This window comes from Dama dama, chromosome 29 (genome assembly GCF_033118175.1).
Source record: "Dama dama isolate Ldn47 chromosome 29, ASM3311817v1, whole genome shotgun sequence".
NCBI classification, from domain to species: domain Eukaryota; kingdom Metazoa; phylum Chordata; class Mammalia; order Artiodactyla; family Cervidae; genus Dama; species Dama dama.
In genome coordinates, this window is record NC_083709.1 from 66,438,300 (window position 1) to 66,458,479 (window position 20,180).

Consider the following 20,180-nt stretch of genomic DNA (forward strand, 5'->3'; position numbering starts at 1 on the left):
CGGCCAAAGGGCGACTGGGCCCGCGGAGAGGGGAGGAGCCCCCGGGGCCGGCCCTCCAGGCACCGCCCCCGGGGCCGGCCTGGGAGTTCGCGGCAGCCCAGCCCCGTCCCCGGGCCGCGGCACCAGGCACCCCAGTGGTGGGCGCCGGGTCCCGCCGGCCGGTGTCCGGGGCGGCGCCAGCGCCCGGGTACCAGCCCGTGGGAAGGTGACCCAGGGCGGCCGGGCCCCCCCAAGCCCCTTCCGGCCTAGCCGGCCCGGCGCTTCCGGCCGGAAGGGGCTCGGAGGGAAGTCCCGCCTCTGCCGCGGCCGCAGCCACGCACTTGGCCCGGGCCCGGAGGGGCGGGCGGCCGGGGCCTTCGAGGCACCGAGTACCCTGTTTCAGTCTGGCCCCCCGTTTCGATCTGAGGGGTATCCGAGCTTGGGCGCGAGGTGCCGGGCGGCCGGGGCCCCGGGCTGGGACGTGGAACCTCCAGGGAAGGGGTCGGGGGCGGCCTGGGGGTCCCGGCGGGGAAGAGGGGGGATGACCTGGCGCCGATAGGGGCGGGGGGCTGGGACCCTAAGCGGCGCCGTCTCCCTCTGCAGTGCCCGGTCAGCTGCCGCCGTACCTGCCTTCCGCCTTCCCGCGCTCCAAACCTGGGCGCTTCCCTCTGACACCGTGGTACTGAACGCCCGTTTCCTCGGTCCTCACCCCCAGGCTCGCCCGAGGCGCCCTTCGCTGCCGTGGTACTGACCTCTGACACCCCTTGTTTCCTTCTAGATCCGATCCCGGAGCTGCCATGATTGAAGTGGTGGCGGAGCTGAGCAGAGGTCCTGTGTTTCTGGCAGGGGAGGCGCTGGAGTGTGTGGTGACCGTCACCAACCCCCTGCCACCGACGGCCACTTCTGCGTCCAGGTAGGGACACTGGTACTGAAGAAGGCGGCCCTGCGGGGAGGAAGCCTGGGGTCTGTGGTGCTGAGCCGGGGCTCAGGCTGTGCTGGGGCTGCGTCACCACCACCTTGCTCATTGTGCCCTCATTGTAGGGAAGGGCTAGTTAACAGAAGGTGCGGGTGACACAGCCGTCGGCTCGCCTTTCCTCTCTCCTCCCCCTGCTACCCATGGCACACTTCTCTTTGTATGATGGTTTCTCTTTGGGGTTCTGGATTCTCTGATCCGAAGGACAGCCAGCTCACTGCGTTGGTCTTCTCAGCGTGGTAGGGAGTTTGGGAGAGCATTTGTGAGGTCAGGAACTGCCCTCTGATGCCCTCTTTTCCCCCTCCCGTAGTGAGGCTCTGGCCTGGGCCAGCGCCCAAATCCACTGCCAGTTCCACGCCAGTGAGAGTCGAGTGGCAGTACCTCCGCCCGACTCCAGCCAGCCGGATGCCCAGCCCGAGAGCCAGACTGTCTTTCTTCCACACCGAGGTTAGAGGCGGGGCTTTGGCTTCAGAGGGGGACGGAATCATTGTTACCTATGGGTGAAGTTGTCAGATTGTTGCGGTGGGTCATTCCAGTCTCTGTCCTCCTGGGGATGTGGTGGAGTGTAATTATTGCTTTGGGGGCGTAAAGCTGTTCCTGTCTCACCCTGAGCAAAGAGGGGTGGCTTAGTTAGGGTTGCCCCCACTTGCTGTGCTCGCCTTCTCCAGTGCTAGATAATGCGGATATTAAGTTGCAGTCTTCTATTTTTTAGGTGAGAGGGGTCAGTGTATCCTTTCTACTCCACCAAAAATCCTCTTCTGTGACCTGAGGCTAGACCCTGGAGAGTCCAAATCATGTGAGTGACTGCCCCCTGGCCCCTGGATTGCCTTCCACCGCTCCTGGAGGGAGGCCTTCTCTGGCTCCTTCCAGCTGCCCTGACTACTGCTTCCCAACCAGACTCCTACAGCGAAGTGCTGCCTGTGGAGGGACCACCCTCGTTTCGGGGTCAGTCAGTCAAGTATGTCTACAAACTGACCATCGGCTGCCAGCGTGTCAACTCACCCATCACTTTACTCAGGGTCCCTCTGAGGGTTCTTGTGCTCACTGGTAAGCCAGGGTTCCTGGAGTGAGGGGCTGGGGAAGAGCCTCACCAAAGCAGTAATGCTCTGTAGAGAGTTTGTGAAATGGGCTGGAGGGAAGCTTCCTGATCTTAGTCAAGGTGTGAGGGAGTTGGGGAGAGAAAGTCCTGGAGCGCAGGTGAGATGCCTGCCCCTCAGTTGTGGCGCCCTGTACCTTCAGCCCTGTTAGGTTGGCGTCTAAAACCCTAACCACTGCTCTTCTCTCCTACCACCCCTCCACTCACTCTCTCTCTAGGCCTCCAAGATGTCCGGTTTCCCCAGGATGAGGCTGTAGCCCCATCCAGCCCATTCCTGGAGGAGGACGAAGGTGGGAAGAAGGATTCGTGGCTCACTGAGCTTGCTGGGGAGCGACTTATGGCCGCCACGTCCTGCCGCAGCCTCCGTGAGCATCCTTCCAGAACTGCCCCGCTCCTTCCTCCCCCGTAGTACTCCTGTCTCAGAGCCAGACTCTCCTAACCGCCACATTCTTCTGAGGACCCACAGATAGCTCATGATTATAAAGGAAGGCCCACCTCTTGGACTCCCCAGTATGGACCCCAGGCTTACTCTGTTCCTCTCTCCCCAGATCTGTACAACATCAGTGATGGCCGAGGAAAAGTTGGGACATTTGGCATCTTCAAATCTGTATACAGACTTGGCGAGGACGTGGTGGGGACCTTAAACTTAGGGGAAGGAACTGTAGCTTGTTTGCAGGTGAGAGAGGAGCAGGAGCTTTGGGGGAACTGGGTCTGAAGGGTCAGGGTGGAAGGAGCGGGCCTGCATAAAGACAGGTGGCATGGAGAGGTGGGCATCACCCAGGGCCCTCTGGGGAAACAGCGTGCGGCCGGCCTGCCCTCCCGCCCAGAGTCAGCGTGTCCCCACGCCTGCCTGCACACCCTTGTCTTCTTGATCGCAGTTCTCGGTGAGCTTACAGACGGAGGAGCGTGTGCAGCCTGATTACCAGCGGCGTCGCGGGGCCGGAGGTGCCCCCTCGGTGTCCCACGTCACTCATGCCCGGCACCAGGAGTCCTGCCTACACACGACCAGAACCAGCTTCTCTCTCCCCATCCCGCTCAGCTCCACCCCAGGCTTCTGCACAGCCATTGGTGAGACCCTGACCATCGCTGGGGCCCAGGGTAAAACGCTGTGCTTTGGTACACTATAATGGACCCTGGTTCCTAACACACACCCAGAAGTTTCCACATCCAACCTCTGACCCTTAACACTTCCTCAGACCTTCAGCCTGTTTCTTGGGTGCACGGACCCCTAAATGCTTAACAGCTGCGCAGCTTTCCTCTCCCCCTGCCCACTGGGACCCTGTGGTGCACTTATCTCTGATTCTAAAGAGCATTTGCTTCAAGCTACCAAGTCCTGACTGTCCCCCACTTGGGTTCTTAGGTACTTGATGCTCTTGTCCTTATTGTCACATTTCCAGGGACAACACACTATATTTCTTCAGCGAAATCCTCTCTCCTGGCTCCCTGCCCCATGACTTCCCTGCTTTTCCTGAATACAGGGTTTTGTTTTTATTTTCTAATTTGCTAACCACATTCTGTCACTGGCTTTTGTTCCTGGCCTCTAAATACTTCCGCCTTTATCTTTACCCCCCCCCTTCCCCCCCCCCGCAGTGTCCCTGAAGTGGCGTTTGCATTTTGAGTTTGTCACCTCCCGAGAACCTGGTTTGGTGCTCCTACCTCCCATGGAGCAGCCCGAGCCCGCCACCTGGACGGGGCCTGAGCAAGTGCCCGTGGACACCTTCAGCTGGGACCTGCCCATCAAGGTGCTGCCGACGAGCCCTGCCCTGGCCTCCTACGCGGCCCCCGGCCCCAGCACCAGCACTATAACCATCTGACCCTGGCCCACAGCCTTCTTCAGGATCCTGAGAACTCAGCCCCTGGGCTCTGGTAGGGCCCGTTGTTTCCACCTGGGGTCCAGTGGCACAGATAATGAGAGGCGGGCTTTCGGCTGGAGCGTTAACTTATTTATTCAGGATAAATCGGCAGCTGCTAGTGGTTTCCCTGGAAGTGGCAGCAGCAGTGGGCGGTCAGCAGCAGGGCAGTCAGTCGCGTTTAGCCGGAGTGGGGAGCAGGCGCCGCAGGCACAGGGGTGTTAGCTGAGCCCCACTCTGGGTCGGGCCCTCCCCCTTTGCAGGGCAGCCGAGGGTCAGATTTTTGCACGAGGGAGAACTGGCATGTTCCTGCCTCCTGGCGTACCTCACAGCCCGCAGGGAAGTCGATAGGATGCTGCGACCTGGGGAACCGAAGGACAGGGGAAGGGTCAGGACAGTGAAGGTCCACCTTTGTCCCTGCCCCGCGTCCCCTCCCCAGCGCTCCTCCCGTGTCTCCCCAGTGCCCCCGGCCCTGCAGGATTTCTCTTGCCTGCCATATATGGATTTTTTTCATTTCATAGCAGGAATAGTTTCCCTCCAGATCCACCTAACCCCCCTCACTCTGTAGCCTGAAGCCTCTCACCCCTTCTTGTCGGTTCCGTCAAGTTCAGCCAGCCTCTAGCTGCTTCTCCATTCATTCTCACATCAGAACAATCTAGTCACACCCTGGCCAGCTCTCCGTCCCTCACATCGGAGCCACTCTCTCTGGCCACCTTTGGTCACTCACGTGTCACAGCAGCCCACACCGACCGGATGCAGACAGGTGCAGTGGAAGCAGTCCTTGCGGAGCCAAGACTCGCCCAGGGTGAAATACTTCCCCTCATAGTGGCAGGGGGCTGGGGAAGAACAGGAGATGTTAGTGCCGGAGCCGAGGGGTAAGGGCACGCTGCCCCCACGTGTGGCCTCTCCTGCATCCCAGTGCCAGGGAGTCTGGGTTTGCTGCCAGGGGACCATCTCGGAGCCCTTCCTCCCGGTGCCCTAAGCACGCATCCTTCCTTACGCCTCACCCAGCTTTACCTTGAGCTTGGAAGTAGCACTTGCTGTGGACGCCCGGGTGCTGGAGGAGCAGAGATACCACCAAGCAGATGACCCCCCAGCCTCCCCGCGTTCCTGTAGCCTGTCCCGCCCAGAGCGTCCTTGGGGCCATCCCGGCAGCACAGCTCTTTCGGACCCTCTTGGTTTCCGTTCCGGCTGCTCTGGCCTCGTCTCCTCGGCTCTCCTCTGTTCCTCTCCTTGAGCCTTAGCGTCTGTCTCTCTCCCCTGGGCGCCTGTCTCACACCATCTCCGTGCCCTCTGTTCTCGCAGGCTTGGGGATGTTTATAAAGTGAGGACCCTGGCCCCCTGCTGAGTGGAGCTGGAAAAGCCGTAACTCTGTTTCCTGGGGTGAGGGCATGAAAACAAGAGGTCTAGCTTTAACAAGCTGTGAGAGCTGATTCATGCCCCCGCACAGCCAGGGGGAGGAGGGTGGCCGGGGAAGGGGCGCTGGACTGGGCACTTCCCCAGCAAGGAGGGGGCAGGGTGAGGGCCCCCAGGTGGTCCCCAGAACTCTCTCTGGCCTGGAGAGAAGGAAGCATTCCACCATCTCCCCCCGCCCCGTAATACACACACACACACACACACACACACACACACACTCTCTCTCCAGGGGTGTGTACGCTGGGATCCCTGCCTGGACCGGAGGGAGGCATTTCCTGGGGATGGCTAATCCTGTGCCCCAGCCAAACCAAGGAGATGCAGTAGGGTGCGACGGCCAGAGGCTCCAGGAGAGCGAGCGGGCACCTGGTGTGGAGAATGTTTCTCTCAGACCCTTGGGCAGGGTCTCCTTGCCGTGTTCTAGAGACATGGCTGCCCCTCAGAGGCTAGGGGTGGGGGGCTGGGGGCAGGTGTCTCTTGTTTTTCCTAGGCATCCCAGAGATAAGACTATCGATTATTCATCACCCCAAACACACAGCAAATAAAAGATCTCGCCATACCAAAGAATGGTTCTTTTCAAAGAGGAACATCTCTAAGTGCCCTCACGGTATGGGTCATTCCAGCTTTCACAAGGGAGGCCCCTCTTTTCTCCTGTACGTTACGGAATGAGGATTTAGGAACGTATACTCTGACATCCTCTTTTGGATTTCCTGTAGGTTCTGGAGAACCTGAAGAGAGGTGATTAAGAGCATAGGTTGTAGAGTCGGACTCTGGATTTAGATCCTAATTCTACTAAAGAGCTATGTGTCATTGAGCAAATTAGTTCACCTCTCTAAACCTGTTCCCTTATCTATAAATTGGGATAGTGATACCAACTCATAAGATCATCAAGAGGATTCCATGAGATAATGCATGTCATGCTCCTAGCGCTGTGCCTGGCACATAGCCCTCCGGAAAGAGTAAACTGCTGTGGTTGGTGCTAGACGTTCCATTCTTTGAGTGATGTGGAGGAGTCCTGTGTGCACGGCCCACGGCTTCTGTTGGGACTGCTATAGACTTCTTTCACTTGCACACATATGCTCCTTGCAACCTACCACTTCCTTCAAAAATTACCTCCAGGATGGTTTTGGTCCTTGTGTCCTTGAAACTAAATGTCCAGTTTGAGAAACTGTTGCTGATAAGCCTCCTTTTCCTAGGTCAGTACCCCCACTTCTTCCCTGGGAAGACATATCCTTTTTCCATCCTTCCAGCTAACTTTGGGACTCCTGCTTCTTCTCATAAGAGGTCTGAACAATTTCTTCCCATCCTCCTGTGAGCTCTCCAGTTCTCCTTTCTGACGAGGCTAGTGCCGGCCTTTGGTATTAATTGCCCCAGCCACACCGGATTTCTTTCACTATTTCACACTCCGAAGACCCCTGTTCCAGCTATCACTCTCCTACCCACAGGGTCAATCACTTTGGCATTTATTCTATTTTCCTTCTAAGTCTCCAGTTCCATTTACCTCTAGACTCCACTGTAACCCAGGGGTTCCAATCCAACTATTTCTGGCTGACTTCTAGAGGACTGCCCTTCCCCTCACCTTGTCACCATTCAAAAACAGCTTCATCAGTCCTCTGAATTCCCTATCCTTTTCCAAGAAGACAGCTTACATGGCTGGAGATGAGGACTGTACCGCACCTTCGCCCTAGTCAGGTCTGATATACTTTCCATCTCAGAGGAGCAGCAAGAGGGGAAAAAAAACAACAGGGGAGCAGGGTGCCCTGATGTAGGGTGGCATGTGGGAGGCATGGCCTTGGAATTATCTGGGCTGGAGCAGGTGGATTCAAAGGCTTGACCAACACAAGGGCCCAGAAATCCTGTCAGTGGCCAGTAGTTCTGCTGCTGCCTTTGTGGGGACACCAGATGACACTCTTGATGCTTGGACCATAGACTTCCTTCTGCTCCTGCAACCTAGAGCCAACCCCATGGCGGGCAGACGCTAGTGAGAGAGCTAGAGAGCTTGAAGGGAGTGGTGGTCGTGCTGTACGCAGAGGGGACCCAGTGGGGATTGGTGTGTGAGGTCACGGGACAGGGGTGAGTTCCGACCTGTAGTGAAGAGGAGGTAGGCATACAGGGGCAGGAGTAGGGGGCTGCTTCTGCAGGAAGTCTGGGGCGGAGACAGGAGCCCACTCCAAGAAGTGGCGGGGTAGGTGCGTGGCGGGGAGGTGTTGGTTGAACCGGTTTCTTGCAAGCCTGCTGGTGTGCGGGCTCGTGCGTGCATCTGTGGAGCTTCTCAGGACCAGGGCCACCCTTGGCGGGGGGCGGGGGAGAGGGGTGCACGCGCGCGCGTGCGTGCATGCCTGGGGCATGGCTGGCGGGGATGCCAGTTGTGGGGGGCGCGGCGGTTGGCTTTCGGGACGGGAGGAACGGCTGGCTCGCGCTGCCCACGCGGGGACAGAAAAACATCCGCCGGAGGCCCGGCCGGGCGGCGCTCCAACCGCGCCGGGCAGGTGCGCGGCGGGAGGAAGTGAGCGCATTCCGACGCCCCAGCCGGGCAGGACCGAGGGGCTGGGAGCGGCCGGGGGAGATTCCGGGGCCAGAGCCCCAAGGGGCGGCGGGGAGTGAGGAGCCCGGGGAGGGTCGTGTAAGCGCCGAGGGAGAGCTGGGGGAGGGCCCCGAGGGGTCGGGGTCTGGGGTTCGCCCAGGGCTTGAACACCTAAGAGACGCCCACCGCCGGCCCCCGCCAGCCGAGGGAGCGGGGCCCCGGGGAGGCGGGCCCGGGAAGGGCAGCGAGGAGTGCGGGGCTGCGGAGCGAGGGACAGGCTCAGCAGAGTGTTAGATGGAACACAACACCCCCCCGCTCCACCCCAGGTGGGAAGAGCGAATGGCCACCCCCCAGATGCCGGTGCACCCCGAGAGAGAAACAGGTTAGCACGAGTGGGAGTTAGGGCTCTCAGGGTCCCATCGTGACGAAGTCGTTCAAGACCTTGATTAAGGCATGGAGATAAGGAGTGCGGATTGGCCTCGTAGGTAGTAGAATCGATGGTCACTTAAGTAATAATGAGGAGCTTAGAGGCAAGGTTATCTGTGTCTAGTGCTACTACCATCTTTGGTCTTTGCCAAAGGGCTAGGCATTGATCCTCTAATTTTTATAGTCATTTAAAATTGCATGGCTACATTTGTCAAACAGCTTAAGTTATTTGAATTTTTAAAACTAGAAAAGTTGAAGAATCTGATTCAGTATTTGATTTAAAACTCAAAGGTCAGTTACATGAGATCGAGTCTTTTCCTTTGTCTTGCTTTTGCGCCTCATTCCTGTCACCGACATGTGGGAATTCTTGTGTTGTTAATGCCCCAGTTCTGTGTCAGTGGCATAGAACTTCTGCTTTTCCTGTCCCCCATCTTATGGTCTTTATTCTTAACTCTAACTTTTGTCTGTGCAGCCCTTTAACCTGCACTATATATCCTAAATCCATTAAAACATTTCATTGGCATTCAATACAGAAAGAAAAGTAACAACTTTACCATATATGTTAGGTTACTTATTATCTTCTGTGGACATGTAACTACAAAGTTTCTATATTTACCTTGTGGCTGATAAAAAGAGATAGAGCTAAAGTTGTGTTATTCAATAATATTTCTATAAACATAGCAATTTATTTGTCTGATTTCTCTTCTAAAATCAACTCTACAGTGTCAAAAACTTACACTAATACTATCACGATCTTTTATTTTATCCTGGGCCAAAGGCAATTGCAAGGATTAGGATCGTTGTGATTTATTTTAAAGATCCTTAAATTCCAGTTACTTTTGGCCCCAAACAAGGAAATCTGGGTCAGTTAGTTTTTTTTAAAAGAAAATAATTTCCTACTTTGGGCTCTGTTCCTTTCTCTCCTGCTGTTTCAACCCCAGCCCTACCTTATTCCCAGTGGCTTTTACCTTCATTCCTTCTTTGCTCTGCTGGGCGTCTTTAGAGGAAAACTTCACACCAACTTCCTCTACCATAAATTCTCTCCCTCCTCTCAACTCTACACTTCTCTTTGCCAACATACACCGCTGCTTCTTCATTGATTTTTTTTTTTTTTTTTTTAAAGCCTACAGCCCTTTCTGGCTCTTTTCCATCTTAAACTCTAAACTCTCTCGTACTGAAAATCTTTTTCTTCCTTTCTCTTTGGTAAAACCTGGGATTTTTAAAGGGTTAGGCCTTATTTATTCTGCATGATCCACTTCTGTCTTCTTTCCTCTTCTATCACCTTTTTCTTACTCTAAATTCTGTACATTCTTATTATGCTTACTTTCAGCACGGGTTCAACCTTCTTCTTGTGACTAAACATTCTTCCAGTAGATATAGCACAAGATTCTTTTTTCCCCCATTTTATTTCCTGCAAGGAAAAACAGTTTTCAAATTCACTTCTACTTCAGTCTCATCCTCCCACGTTTTGCATCCAGAAGCGTGACTGGGCTATTACTGTAAAGTCCCCTGAGTGACCACTTAAGCTTGGCGTGGTGCTAGGCAGTGTATAGTGCATTTCATTAGCCTGGTGCCTGATTCCTAAATTCTTACCAGTAACAGGTGTTATCATGTGTGTGCATGAATGTTCTCATATCCATGTATGTACCAAGGTACACAGACAATAGAACCATAAGTCAGTATATGGCTAAGAATATGTCTATTCAGTATATTTTACATTATGAGCAAGCCAAATACATTTGGGAGTGGAAGATGAGGGTGGGTAGATTCATAGCTAGGATAGAAGGTTAAGAGACAATATCCTTTGCCATTCTATATTCAGATGAGGAGGAGAGGAATCATTCTCCTGGAGATGAAGGGACAGTTTGAAGGCGACTGAGTTTCAAGAGTTGAGAGAGATGACTTGTAAGGCTGTGGTGAATGGTGAGAGGATGGGATGAAGGGGCCAGAGTCCAAAGAATAGATGGTTGCTGTACCCAGACAACTCATATTCTCTCTGGCAGAGAACATAAAAGATTCTTTGGTTGTAATACCAATTTCAACCATAGTCAGGTTTCCATTGATAAACCTATATTGAAATTGCCCTGTGTTGTCGCTGTACCATTGGGACTGTTACCAAATTTTTCTTTTTAACTTTTTCTGCTTACGAATTGCTATGTAAATGATAGCCCCCACCACTAATAATTAACCCCCAGCTAAACACCGTTAATTCTGATTGAGTTCCTTATCTATTTAGATGGTTTAATCTTTCATGCTTGCCCCACAGTCTACTTGTGGTGGTAGTAACCTTTGAAATTCCATTTATGACTTTCATTTTTATCTCACTTGTAAATTGCTCTTTTCTTAAAGTTATAGACCCAACACTAGATACTGAGAAGGCATCTACTTCTTTATTATCTCTGAAACATGGCCAAGGAGGTCTTTGCTAGACTGTCTCTACTGCATGGGATGGATTACTGACATCTGCAGTGGAGGCGGCCCATAATGTGCTCAGCTAGCTTTAAGCTACTCGTGTGTTGTTCAGCAGAAGTCTGCCTTGCTAGCATCTCATCCATTCCCACAATTCTGCTCTTTGAAACAGTATGGGGAAATTGACTTCTTTTTCAATGCAGCAGCTCTTTAAAAATTTGAAAGCTACTTGTTAGCTATTTAAGCTTTTTTCCTTTACTCTTCACACGGTTCAATAGAAGTTTTCTATTATGATGGAAGTGTTTGCTCCCTGTCCTGCCTAATCAGTAGCCACTAGCCACATGTGCCTGTTGAGCACTTGAAATGTGGCTAGTGTGATTGAGGACTGGAGTTTTACAGTTTAGTTAATTTAAATTTAAGAGGCCAGATGTGACTCTTGTGTTAGTGTAGCTCCAAACTCCAGGAGTTGGTACACTGTCACAGGACTGGCTGTCTTTCGGCTGCTCCAGAAATCTTACGGTCACCTCAGACATAGTGAAAACATGTAACTGAGCTCTTTTATCTGTCTGGAGGCCAGTCTTGCATGTGGTCACAACTGGGAAAGAAACACAAACCCAACCCCAGAGCCCTGATGAGTAATGTCGGTTTTTACTGGACGTTTCTCAGAAGAGATGGAAGAGGAAGGCTCTATCTCATCTCCCATATGTCAAAAGCAACACTGAAAACAAAAACCCCTCCTTTGGTCTCTGCCCCCAGGAGTCCCTGAAGTCCCTCTTGCCCATCCTTGCCCCTCCTCCTCTCCTCCGACCTTGCTCCTCCTGCTCCTTGAGCACCACCTCTGCCCTCTTCTCCTTAAAGAAGCGTTCTTGGGCAGGCCCTTCGTCCTCCAGCCCCGCTTCCCGTTCATTGTCTGTGCTCAGTGAGGCCAGGGAACTTTTTCTGGACCCATCTTTCTTGGGGGGTGATTAGGGCTAGAAGGTAATAAATAATTATATTTTTCCTTTCTTCACATAATTCCTGATTTCTTTCTAAGGGGCCTCTCATTTTTTTTTTTTTTAAATCATTGCTGAGAAATCCTTATTTATCACTCTTGAGAAGAAGTGTCTCTAACATTTTCTTTTCATTCCAGATCTATTCTTGGCAAATTCTAAAACTACTTCTTCACAGTTTCTTCATTTTCTTTCTTTCTTTTTCTTTTTTTGCTTCTATGATATTTTAACAGGTTTATCTTCTCTCCCCTGGTCTTCATGGCCTACACCCACCAGGAGTTTCCCTCTGAGGTCACCCAGTGCCTTGTCCCCCCTTGACTCCCCTCTTAGCTCATCACTGTTGTCCATACCTGCCTCTCTTTAGTATCTGTTATTTTCATCTCCTCCTTATCTGCATGTGTACTAAGTCACTTCAGTCATGTCCGACTCTTTGTGACCGCACGGACTGTACCCCAGCAGACTCCTCTGTTCATAGGATTCTCCTGGCAAGAATACTGGAGTGGGTTTCCATGCCCTTCTCCAGGGGATCTTCCTGACCCAGGTAACGAACCCGCGTCTCTTATGACTCCTGCATTGACAGGCGGAGTCTTTACTACTGGCACCACCTGGGAGGTGCCCCCCGCCCCAATCTGTATTCTTTTTAAACCACTATTTAAAATAATCATTTAGGCCTCTCAAGTGGTTTCCAGGGGATCTCATATAAGTCTCTGTACTATGACCTAAGAATACGTAGGTAACATTGATTTCTGTGGATTGGGAGGTGATGGGGTTGAGGGGCAGAATATCCTTTCAACCGTGGCATTACCAATGTTTTGGGCTGGATAATCCTTGGTTGCAGGGGCAGTTCTGTATACTGTAGGATGTTTAGCAGCATCCCTAGCCTCTACCCACTGCATGTCAGAGGTACCTTCTCAGATGTGACAGTCTAAAGCATCTCCAGACGTTGCCAAGTGTTCCCTGGAGGGAAATTCTGTCCCCCACCCCTACCACATTCAGATCTACCATGCTAGAATATCAGCTTTCGGAAATTGATCGATGGTGATACTTTTTCTCCTCAACTGCTGATGTGTTTGCTTAGCCTGAGTTTTCAAAAGTGTGATCTTTGTCTTAGGAGGTAGCTTCTTAAAATTTCAGGTTCCTGAGCTCGTCCTATATCTCCTGAATCAGAAACGCTTGAAGTAGAATCTGGAAATCTGATTTTTATAAGATACTACCCCCCTTCCCCAAAGTCTGGTAATTCTTATGCCCTAGGCTTGACCCTCTGTGGCATAACTGCTGCATTACCCGCATTTTTTCCCTGCAAGTCTTCCTGGTACTTCAGCTTTGCTTCCGCTCTTGGCCCCACAATGCCAACACAAATAGGGAGGCCTCGGGTTACTAGGACAACCAGGGCACAGGAAACCATAAAGTCTCAGCACTCCCACAGGCATCACAGACTGGCTACGCCAGCTTGCTTTCTCCTTAGGGACTCGGTCCTACTTCCTAATCCCCATCCCCAGATTACCCAGACTGGAAGAAACATGCCTAAGCCACACACCCTGATTTTGCAGACCTCATGGTGGAATATGGAATGGGTAGGATGAAGAATTGTGAATGAAGCTTTCTTACTAACAATGATATTCCAGGTCACCTTGGTGATAATTAAATTTTGTTACCTGTGAGAATTACATTCCCCTGAGAACTGATGAGATTACAAGCTTAGAGTCAGGCTGCTTCCATTTATTTGTATTATTTATACTTGTTTCTTTGGAGCTTGAGTCTTAAATCTTTTTGAATCCCTAGCTAGAAGTTTTCACAGTTTGCTTTGGGTTAAAAGATTTAGCAATCTACTTCTGATACACTGGGACCAGCTAATGTTTCAGTTCAGTTCAGTTCAGTCGCTCAGTCGTGTCCGACTCTTTGAGACCCCATGGACTGCAGCACACCAGGCCTCCCTGTCCATCACCAACTCCTGGAGTTTACCCAAACTCATGTCCTTTGAGTCACTGATGCCATTTAACCATCTCATCCTCTGTTGTCACCTTCTCCTCCTGCCTTCAATCTTTCCCAAGATCAGGGTCTTTTCAAATGAGTCAGCTCTTTGCATCAGGTGGCCAAAGTGCTGGAGTTTCAGCTTCAGCATCAGTCCTTCCAATGAACACCCAGGACTAATTTCCTTTAGGATGGACTGGTTGGATCTCCTTGCAGTCCAAGGGACTCTCAAGAGTCTTCTCCAACACTGCAGTTCAAAAGCATCAATTCTTCAGCACTCAGCTTTCTTTATAGTCCAACTCTCACATCCATACATGACTACTGGAAAAACCATAGCCTTGACTAGATGGACCTTTGTTGACAAAGTAATGTCTCTGCTTTTTAATATGCTGTCAAGGTTGGTCATAACTTTCCTTCCAAGTTTAGTAAGAAAATAATGGTTTCCAGATAATGAATGTAGGTTCTATTTACACTTTATTATAAAGCTAGTCATTTGTTTCAAGGAAGACCATCTGATTTGATTAACTCTTTAAAGCCTTGAAGAAGTGCAGATCTCCTTTTAGGTAGATGCTTAGAAATTGCTGATTTGATCCAGAAGTGGAACTGGCCACCTTTGTGGAATATTCCTGGCAGGCCAGAGCAAGAGAGAATAAGTGGGGTGGTGGGGGGCGGAAATAAAGTAGACTTGAGAGCTCTTCTCAAACAACTGAAGGACTGTCCTATGGAAGAGAGCTTAGATTTACTTGGTTTAGCTTCACAAGGTAGAATAAGGACCTTCATTTCAGATGACAGTGATGGGGAACCAGTTTTGACTTAACAGGGAAGAACATTTGAACAGTTAGAGGACCTCAAGTGGAAGTGAGCTGAATTGTTAGGCAGTGAATTATTTGTGACTGTATTGCTTGCATAGAGGTTAGATTACCATTTGCACAAGATTTAGATGAGATTTTGGAAATTAAGCTGGATTTGACCTGTAAAGAGAAACAGGTAGATTTATCAGAAGTCAGTTCATCCTTTCTAATTTGATTCTGTGGTAACTATTAAAATCATTACTGTTTTCCTAGACATCTCTGCCAAACTCACCCCCTTGAGTCATTGAATATTAGAGTTGATAGCAGAGCCTTTAAAGATTTCTCAAATGTTGTATCCTAGTCCTTTCTTGATGCCTCAAGAATGCCTCAGAGTTGTAACAAAGTGGCTGGGAGGTATAATGAAGGAGAGCTGGGGCTCTGAACCTTGTCCCTATGTGAGGAGCGGGTGTTTTGCTGGGGAAAAAATCCCTGAAACTTAAAGCCCTGATATTCCAGGTTCTTCATTTTATTAACAGAGAAAAAGATATGGAGCAAGGAAATATATTACCAAATATCACATAGCTAATAAATTTCAGTCTTGGAATTGAAATCTAGCTCTTCTAACTGCAATCATTGTTTTTTCCACTCTACTAGTCTACCTTCTTAAAATTCAGTAAAGTTTCTCTCTGTTTTTCTGACCACCACTGTAATATAGAGTGTTATTTCTTTAGATCTGCTCCTCTATTAGCCACTGAACTAGTCTCCCTGCTGTCCAGGGTCTCTGTCTTGTCTCTTATACTCGCTGTTGCGATGTTATTCTTCATGAAACATTGTCTTCATCATGAGATTTCTCTGCTCAAGAACCCTTATGTTGCCTGTAAGAACTTCAGAGCCTCACACATAGTTGGCATTCTTTAGAATCCTTGTTCAGCCAGATGAGCTTGAGCCCATTCTCTTATTAGTAATAAATGGGCTATGTAATAGATTAACTGAGTCCCACCCTGTCCATAGACTCCAACTTTGGTAAGATTTTTGTGTACATCTTTAATCAGAAATGATGAGACAATACAAAAGAAGTAGAAGATCACAGCTCAGGAAAAGCATGTTGTGTAACAACATGTATAATATAATCCAATTTATATGACACATACATGCATTTTAAAAAAATGGATATATAGAAGTTGGAAAAACAACACCACCACCACCAAACCAGACGTTAACTCTGATGGGGGGATATTAAAAAAGGATGAGGGGGAGGGGAGGGAGGTGGGAAACTTAAAATATGTATTTCTTCACGGAGGAAAGCCTCACAGGATGGATGGGAAACCTAAGGATCCAGGCTTGGAACTGACAAGAGAAAGAAACTGCTTGGTTGTCTTGCCTGGCTCCACTGCAAGCCATGTCTTTGCCTCTTGCATCACTCTGAAAGAAATAAATTTCCATGAGATTGTTTGATTGGCCAAGCTTAAGTCAAGGGCCATCTATGGCTCTATCAGGATAGAGAGAGAAAGGTCTAGGGGAAGGAGTCCCTAGGATGTCCCTTGGTTTCTGGCAAGGGAGGTCCGACATTTCATTTTACTCTCCCAACAGGGCTTTGCACAGAACAGAAGAGTTAATCACTGGACAGGACATTCGTGTGCTGTTAAGATGCTGGAACTAGAAATGACGAGAGTTCATTGAATGCAGTCACCTTCCCCCACTTCTTATCTATCAGTACATCCAGATCCTAGGCCTGCCTTTTCTTTCGGTTCAACCAAGCCCCCTGGTGTGGTTTTAACCTTTGCTAGTGATTGAGGGGTATTGAGTTAAGGGGATGGGGGAAAGGAGAAGGGTAAGGGAAGGCAGGTGGAGAGGGAAGTTGGCAGATTTACTTTGCTTTCTTCCCTTTCTGTGTTTGCAGAGAAAGCCTTTTCAGTGACTGACAGTTAAAAAAAAAAGACTATAATAAACGTTTGTGAGCCCACTTACAAATAAAAACCTTATCCCTCTGGCTGTTCTAACAACCTGCTCCTCTGATGGAGAAGCTATTCTTCCACTGTGTGCCTCATAGAGTGTGGTCAGGGAGGCATCTCTGTCCATCTGCCTGCATGCCTGTGTGCTGCCCTCTTTGGAAGGTCCAGACGCCAATCAGAGTACAGGCCAGAAGTTCTTTGTTTTTTCACAGTGGGAATTCTTTACTTTTGAAGCATTAACCTGATAAAAAATACCTTTCTTCACTTTTTAACATGGGCTTCCCTGGTGGCTCAGCTGGTAAAGAATCTACCCGCAATGCAGGTGACCTGGGTTTGATCCCTGGGTTGGGAAGATCCCTTAAAGAAGGGAAAGGCTACACCCCAGTATTCTGGCCTGGAGAATTCCATGGACTCTGTAGTCCATGCGGTCGCAAAGAGTTGGACATGACTGAGCAGCTTTCACTTTCACTTTAACATAGCTTAGGCCTGACTTTTTGAAAATTAACTCCAGTTAATCACAAGAGGGTGTACAAATTCACACTCTAACTTCTGTGAATTGCAAAGCAAATTCCTTGATTTTCTGCTGGTAAGAGAATCTGTTCCTCTGATATGTTTCAGAGGCTGATGGATCAAGGATACTCTTATCCTACAATGGACTGATTAACCTTTGTAGTAACTTGTTGGCCAGCCACTATTGATAACAAAAAAGACAACTCCTTAACTGTTGTAAAATAATTATTTTTTCAATTTTATTGAAATATAATTTACATAGAAGATGTGCCCATTTTATTTATTTTTTAATTTTACTTTTTTGCTTAAAAATTTTAAATTGTCTATCAAGTGAGTTTGACAGAATTATTGTTAGCTTTGTGACAAAAACATGCTAGTAATATCTGGTGGCTCATAGCCAACTTTTAGTGATTATAGTCTCTTTATATAATTACTCACAGTAATCCCTTTTATATAAGCATCTTAAAAACCTGCTTCTCTCACTAACCAAGCCAGTTAGAAGAGTTTTAAAAGGACAACAGATCTTTTTAAACTACAGAAGTAATACACATCTGTGAAAAATGCAAACAAGATGAACCCATTTGAAATGTGTGATCAGTGAGTTTTGACAGGTATCTACATCTGTGTAATCATCTCTGCAGTCAATATGTAGAACATTTCTGTCACCCTCCCAAAATACTCCTTTGCCCATTGCAATCATCTCTCTCTACCCACCCCAGACATCCAGTGATCAGATTTCTCCATAGATCAGTTTTGCCTACTCTAGAGCTTTGTATAAATGGAATCGTATGGTATGTATCCTGTGTATGGCTTCTTTAATTCAGCGTTGTTTTTGATATCCATCCATGTTTCTGTGTATATCAATAGTTCATCCCTTCTGTTGTGGGGTAGTATTTCATTGTTGGATATACCACAGTTTATCCATTCACCTGTTGATGGACATTTGTTTCCACCTTCCAGTTTTGAACATTCCCATACAAGTCTTTGTAGATATGTATGCACTTTCCTTGGACAGATACCTTGGAGTGAAATCTTAGGTCCTGTGGTAAGTGAATGTTTAACTTGATAAAGAAAAAACTGCCAAATTTTTCCAAAGTGGCTGTACGATTTTATAGTTACCAGCATTCTGTGAAAATTCCAGGTTTCTGCATCTCCTTCAGCACTTGGTATTGCCAGTTAAAAAACAATTATTTTAGTAGGTGTGCAGTGGTATCTCATTGTGGTTTTAGTTTGCATTTTCTCAATGACTAATGATACTGAACATCTTTTCATGTGCTTGGTTGCCACCTATCTTAAATTTGGTGAAGTCTTCTTAAATCTTTTGCCCACTTAAAGAATTGGAATGTTTGGCTTCTTGTTATTGCATTGTAAGAGTTATTTATATATTCTTTTTATTATAAAGGTTTTAAAATAGTTTGGATACAAGTCTTCTGTGAGTATATGAATTGAAAGTATTTGCCCATGTTAGTGACTTGCCTTTTTTTTTTTTTTTTATGGTATCTTTTGAAGACCAGAAGTTTAAATTTTTGATGAAGTCTAATTTCTTACTTTTTCCTTATCTAGTTAGTCCTTTTTGTGCCCTGCATAAAAATTTTTTGTTTATACCAAAGTCACAAAGATTTTCTCCTGTGTTTTCCTCTATATGCAGAAGTTTTATAGTTGTAACTTTCACATTTGAGTCTGTTTATGTTTATGATCCATTTTGGTCACTTTGTCCTCACTGCACAGCAGATGCAGCAGGAAAGGAAGAATCTAAAATAAAGACCTCTCTCAAAAACTGATATACTCTAGAACAGAACTATTAAACTTTGCTTCTGTGTCTTATCTTCATCTAATATTGTGTACTATCTATTCACTAGTAAAATATGTATCATCACCTGCTGTGTGAATCAGGCACTAGAGATACATTAGTAAACACACTAGACAACATCCTTGCTCCACAGAGTTCACGTATTAATGGGAGAGGCTGTGTTTTAGTGAGTAGCCACTGTGTGCTTGGCAAAGTCAAGAAAACATTACTGCCTCTATCTCTGATTCCCCAAGTAGTAGATCCTTGGCAATATACTCATTATATGATTGAGCAAGAACCTCTTTGCACAAAGGGTCACTGATCTGTAGAGAAAAGGGAATCTCAGGCTGTGTACAGCCTGCTATAATGCAATACAGGAAGCGGTGTTGCAGTACCGGATGGAAAATCATAAGCGGGCTCGTGCTCCTGGTACTACTAAGGTACAGTGACTGTGTTTTACGTTATCTTCCTTGGTTTGAGCTAAACAGTATCTTGGAGTATCTTTGTCTCCAATCCTACTTCTGATGTCTTTGCCAAAAGAGTTCAGTAATTGTATCTTCAAAGAACTCCTCAATCTCTTTGCTGATAACCAGAGAGCCAGATATCTTCTATAACAAACCATTCATATGTTCTTTAAAACTAGTCATAATTTATTTGTGTTAACTATTCCACCATTGTTCAGGCCACCGCAAACATCAGTAATAATCACTGCTTACTATGAACATTTATAAACTAGTACTAACACTGGATAACCAGAGAGGAAGTGGTGTTAATCCAGAGCGGAATGAGATCACTGTGGCTTGTTGTTGTTTAGTCACCCAGTCATGCCTGACTCTTTGCGACTCTGTGGACTGTAGCACTCCAGGCCTCCCTCCCTCGCCATCTCCCGAAGTTTGCCCAAGTTCACGTCCATTGGGTCAGTGATGCCATCCACCCATTGCGTCCTCTGACACCCCATTCTCCTCCTGCCCTCAATGTCTCCCAGCATCAGGGACTTTTCCAATGAGTTGGCTGTTCACACCAGGTGACCAAGACACTGTAGCTTCAGCTTCAGCATCAGTCCTTCCAATGAGTGTTCAGGGTGGATTTCCCTTAAGATCAACTGGTTTGATCTTCTTGCTGTCCAAGGGACTCTCAGGAGTCTTCTCCAGCACCACAGTTCAAAAGCATCAATTCGTTGGCACTCTGCCTTCTTTATGGACCAGTGGCTTAGGCTGATCTTTAAAGAAGAAACAAATCTTGAACTAGACCTGAAAGGTAAGTTGGAATTTGGCAGATATGAATGAGGAGGGTTGATTAATTTGGATTAAAGGATTCAAGAAAGAAGAGATTAAGGACCAGCACACACATCGTGTGTATCATCAGTCACCTTCATCTATCAATAGCGGATGTCTAGACCATCGTGGCCCTCGTTCTTAATGAGCCTGGACACAGCCCAGTAAGGCTGGAACTGGATAATAAGTGGAAAAATGTAGACATTAAGTGGAGAGAAGCATCAGTGAAAATGT

The 20,180-nt window shown here is 48.3% G+C and overlaps 2 protein-coding genes across 8 annotated transcripts; one reads left to right on the forward strand and one right to left on the reverse strand.

Moving 5' to 3' along the window:
* The first annotated feature begins 267 nt into the window (after window positions 1-267).
* RGP1 (RGP1 homolog, RAB6A GEF complex partner 1) lies at window positions 268-18,645 on the forward strand. 7 transcript variants are annotated; one of them, XR_009691077.1, is made up of 11 exons: window positions 306-429; window positions 583-658; window positions 758-892; window positions 1,263-1,399; window positions 1,665-1,748; window positions 1,850-1,999; window positions 2,267-2,413; window positions 2,597-2,724; window positions 2,927-3,116; window positions 3,639-3,914; window positions 16,012-18,645. XR_009691077.1 is itself a non-coding variant. In XM_061132393.1 (10 exons), exons 3-10 carry the CDS (start codon window positions 777-779, stop codon window positions 3,860-3,862), a joined length of 1,176 nt encoding a protein of 391 aa, XP_060988376.1. In that variant the 5' UTR covers window positions 268-408; window positions 583-658; window positions 758-776; the 3' UTR covers window positions 3,863-3,980. The 7 variants fall into 7 exon arrangements, 6 of the variants coding, with proteins under 6 accessions (XP_060988376.1, XP_060988380.1, XP_060988378.1 ...); XM_061132393.1 differs by lacking the exon at window positions 16,012-18,645 and having other exon boundaries at window positions 268-408; window positions 3,639-3,980; XM_061132397.1 differs by lacking the exon at window positions 16,012-18,645 and having other exon boundaries at window positions 274-408; window positions 583-655; window positions 3,639-3,980.
* Window positions 4,080-5,045, reverse strand: MSMP (microseminoprotein, prostate associated). Its single transcript, XM_061132536.1, has 3 exons — window positions 4,916-5,045; window positions 4,626-4,734; window positions 4,080-4,260 (listed from the first exon to the last, which is right to left on the reverse strand). The coding sequence occupies exons 1-3, from the start codon at window positions 5,043-5,045 to the stop codon at window positions 4,080-4,082; spliced, it is 420 nt and encodes a 139-aa protein (XP_060988519.1).
* Window positions 18,646-20,180: the final 1,535 nt, after the last annotated feature.

Excerpts from the sequence above, each read along its gene's own strand:
- RGP1 (XM_061132393.1), top strand. The coding sequence starts at position 777 with ATGATTGAAGTGGTGGCGGAGCTGAGCAGAGGTCCTGTGTTTCTGGCA. Across the intron at positions 2,000-2,266 it reads GAGGGTTCTTGTGCTCACTG|GCCTCCAAGATGTCCGGTTT; the intron begins GTAAGCCAGGGT and ends CTCTCTCTCTAG. Across the intron at positions 3,117-3,638 it reads AGGCTTCTGCACAGCCATTG|TGTCCCTGAAGTGGCGTTTG; the intron begins GTGAGACCCTGA and ends CCCCCCCCGCAG.
- MSMP (XM_061132536.1), bottom strand. The coding sequence starts at position 5,045 with ATGGCCCCAAGGACGCTCTGGGCGGGACAGGCTACAGGAACGCGGGGA. Across the intron at positions 4,735-4,915 it reads GTGCTACTTCCAAGCTCAAG|CCCCCTGCCACTATGAGGGG; the intron begins GTAAAGCTGGGT and ends GTTCTTCCCCAG. Across the intron at positions 4,261-4,625 it reads GGTGTGGGCTGCTGTGACAC|GTCGCAGCATCCTATCGACT; the intron begins GTGAGTGACCAA and ends TCGGTTCCCCAG.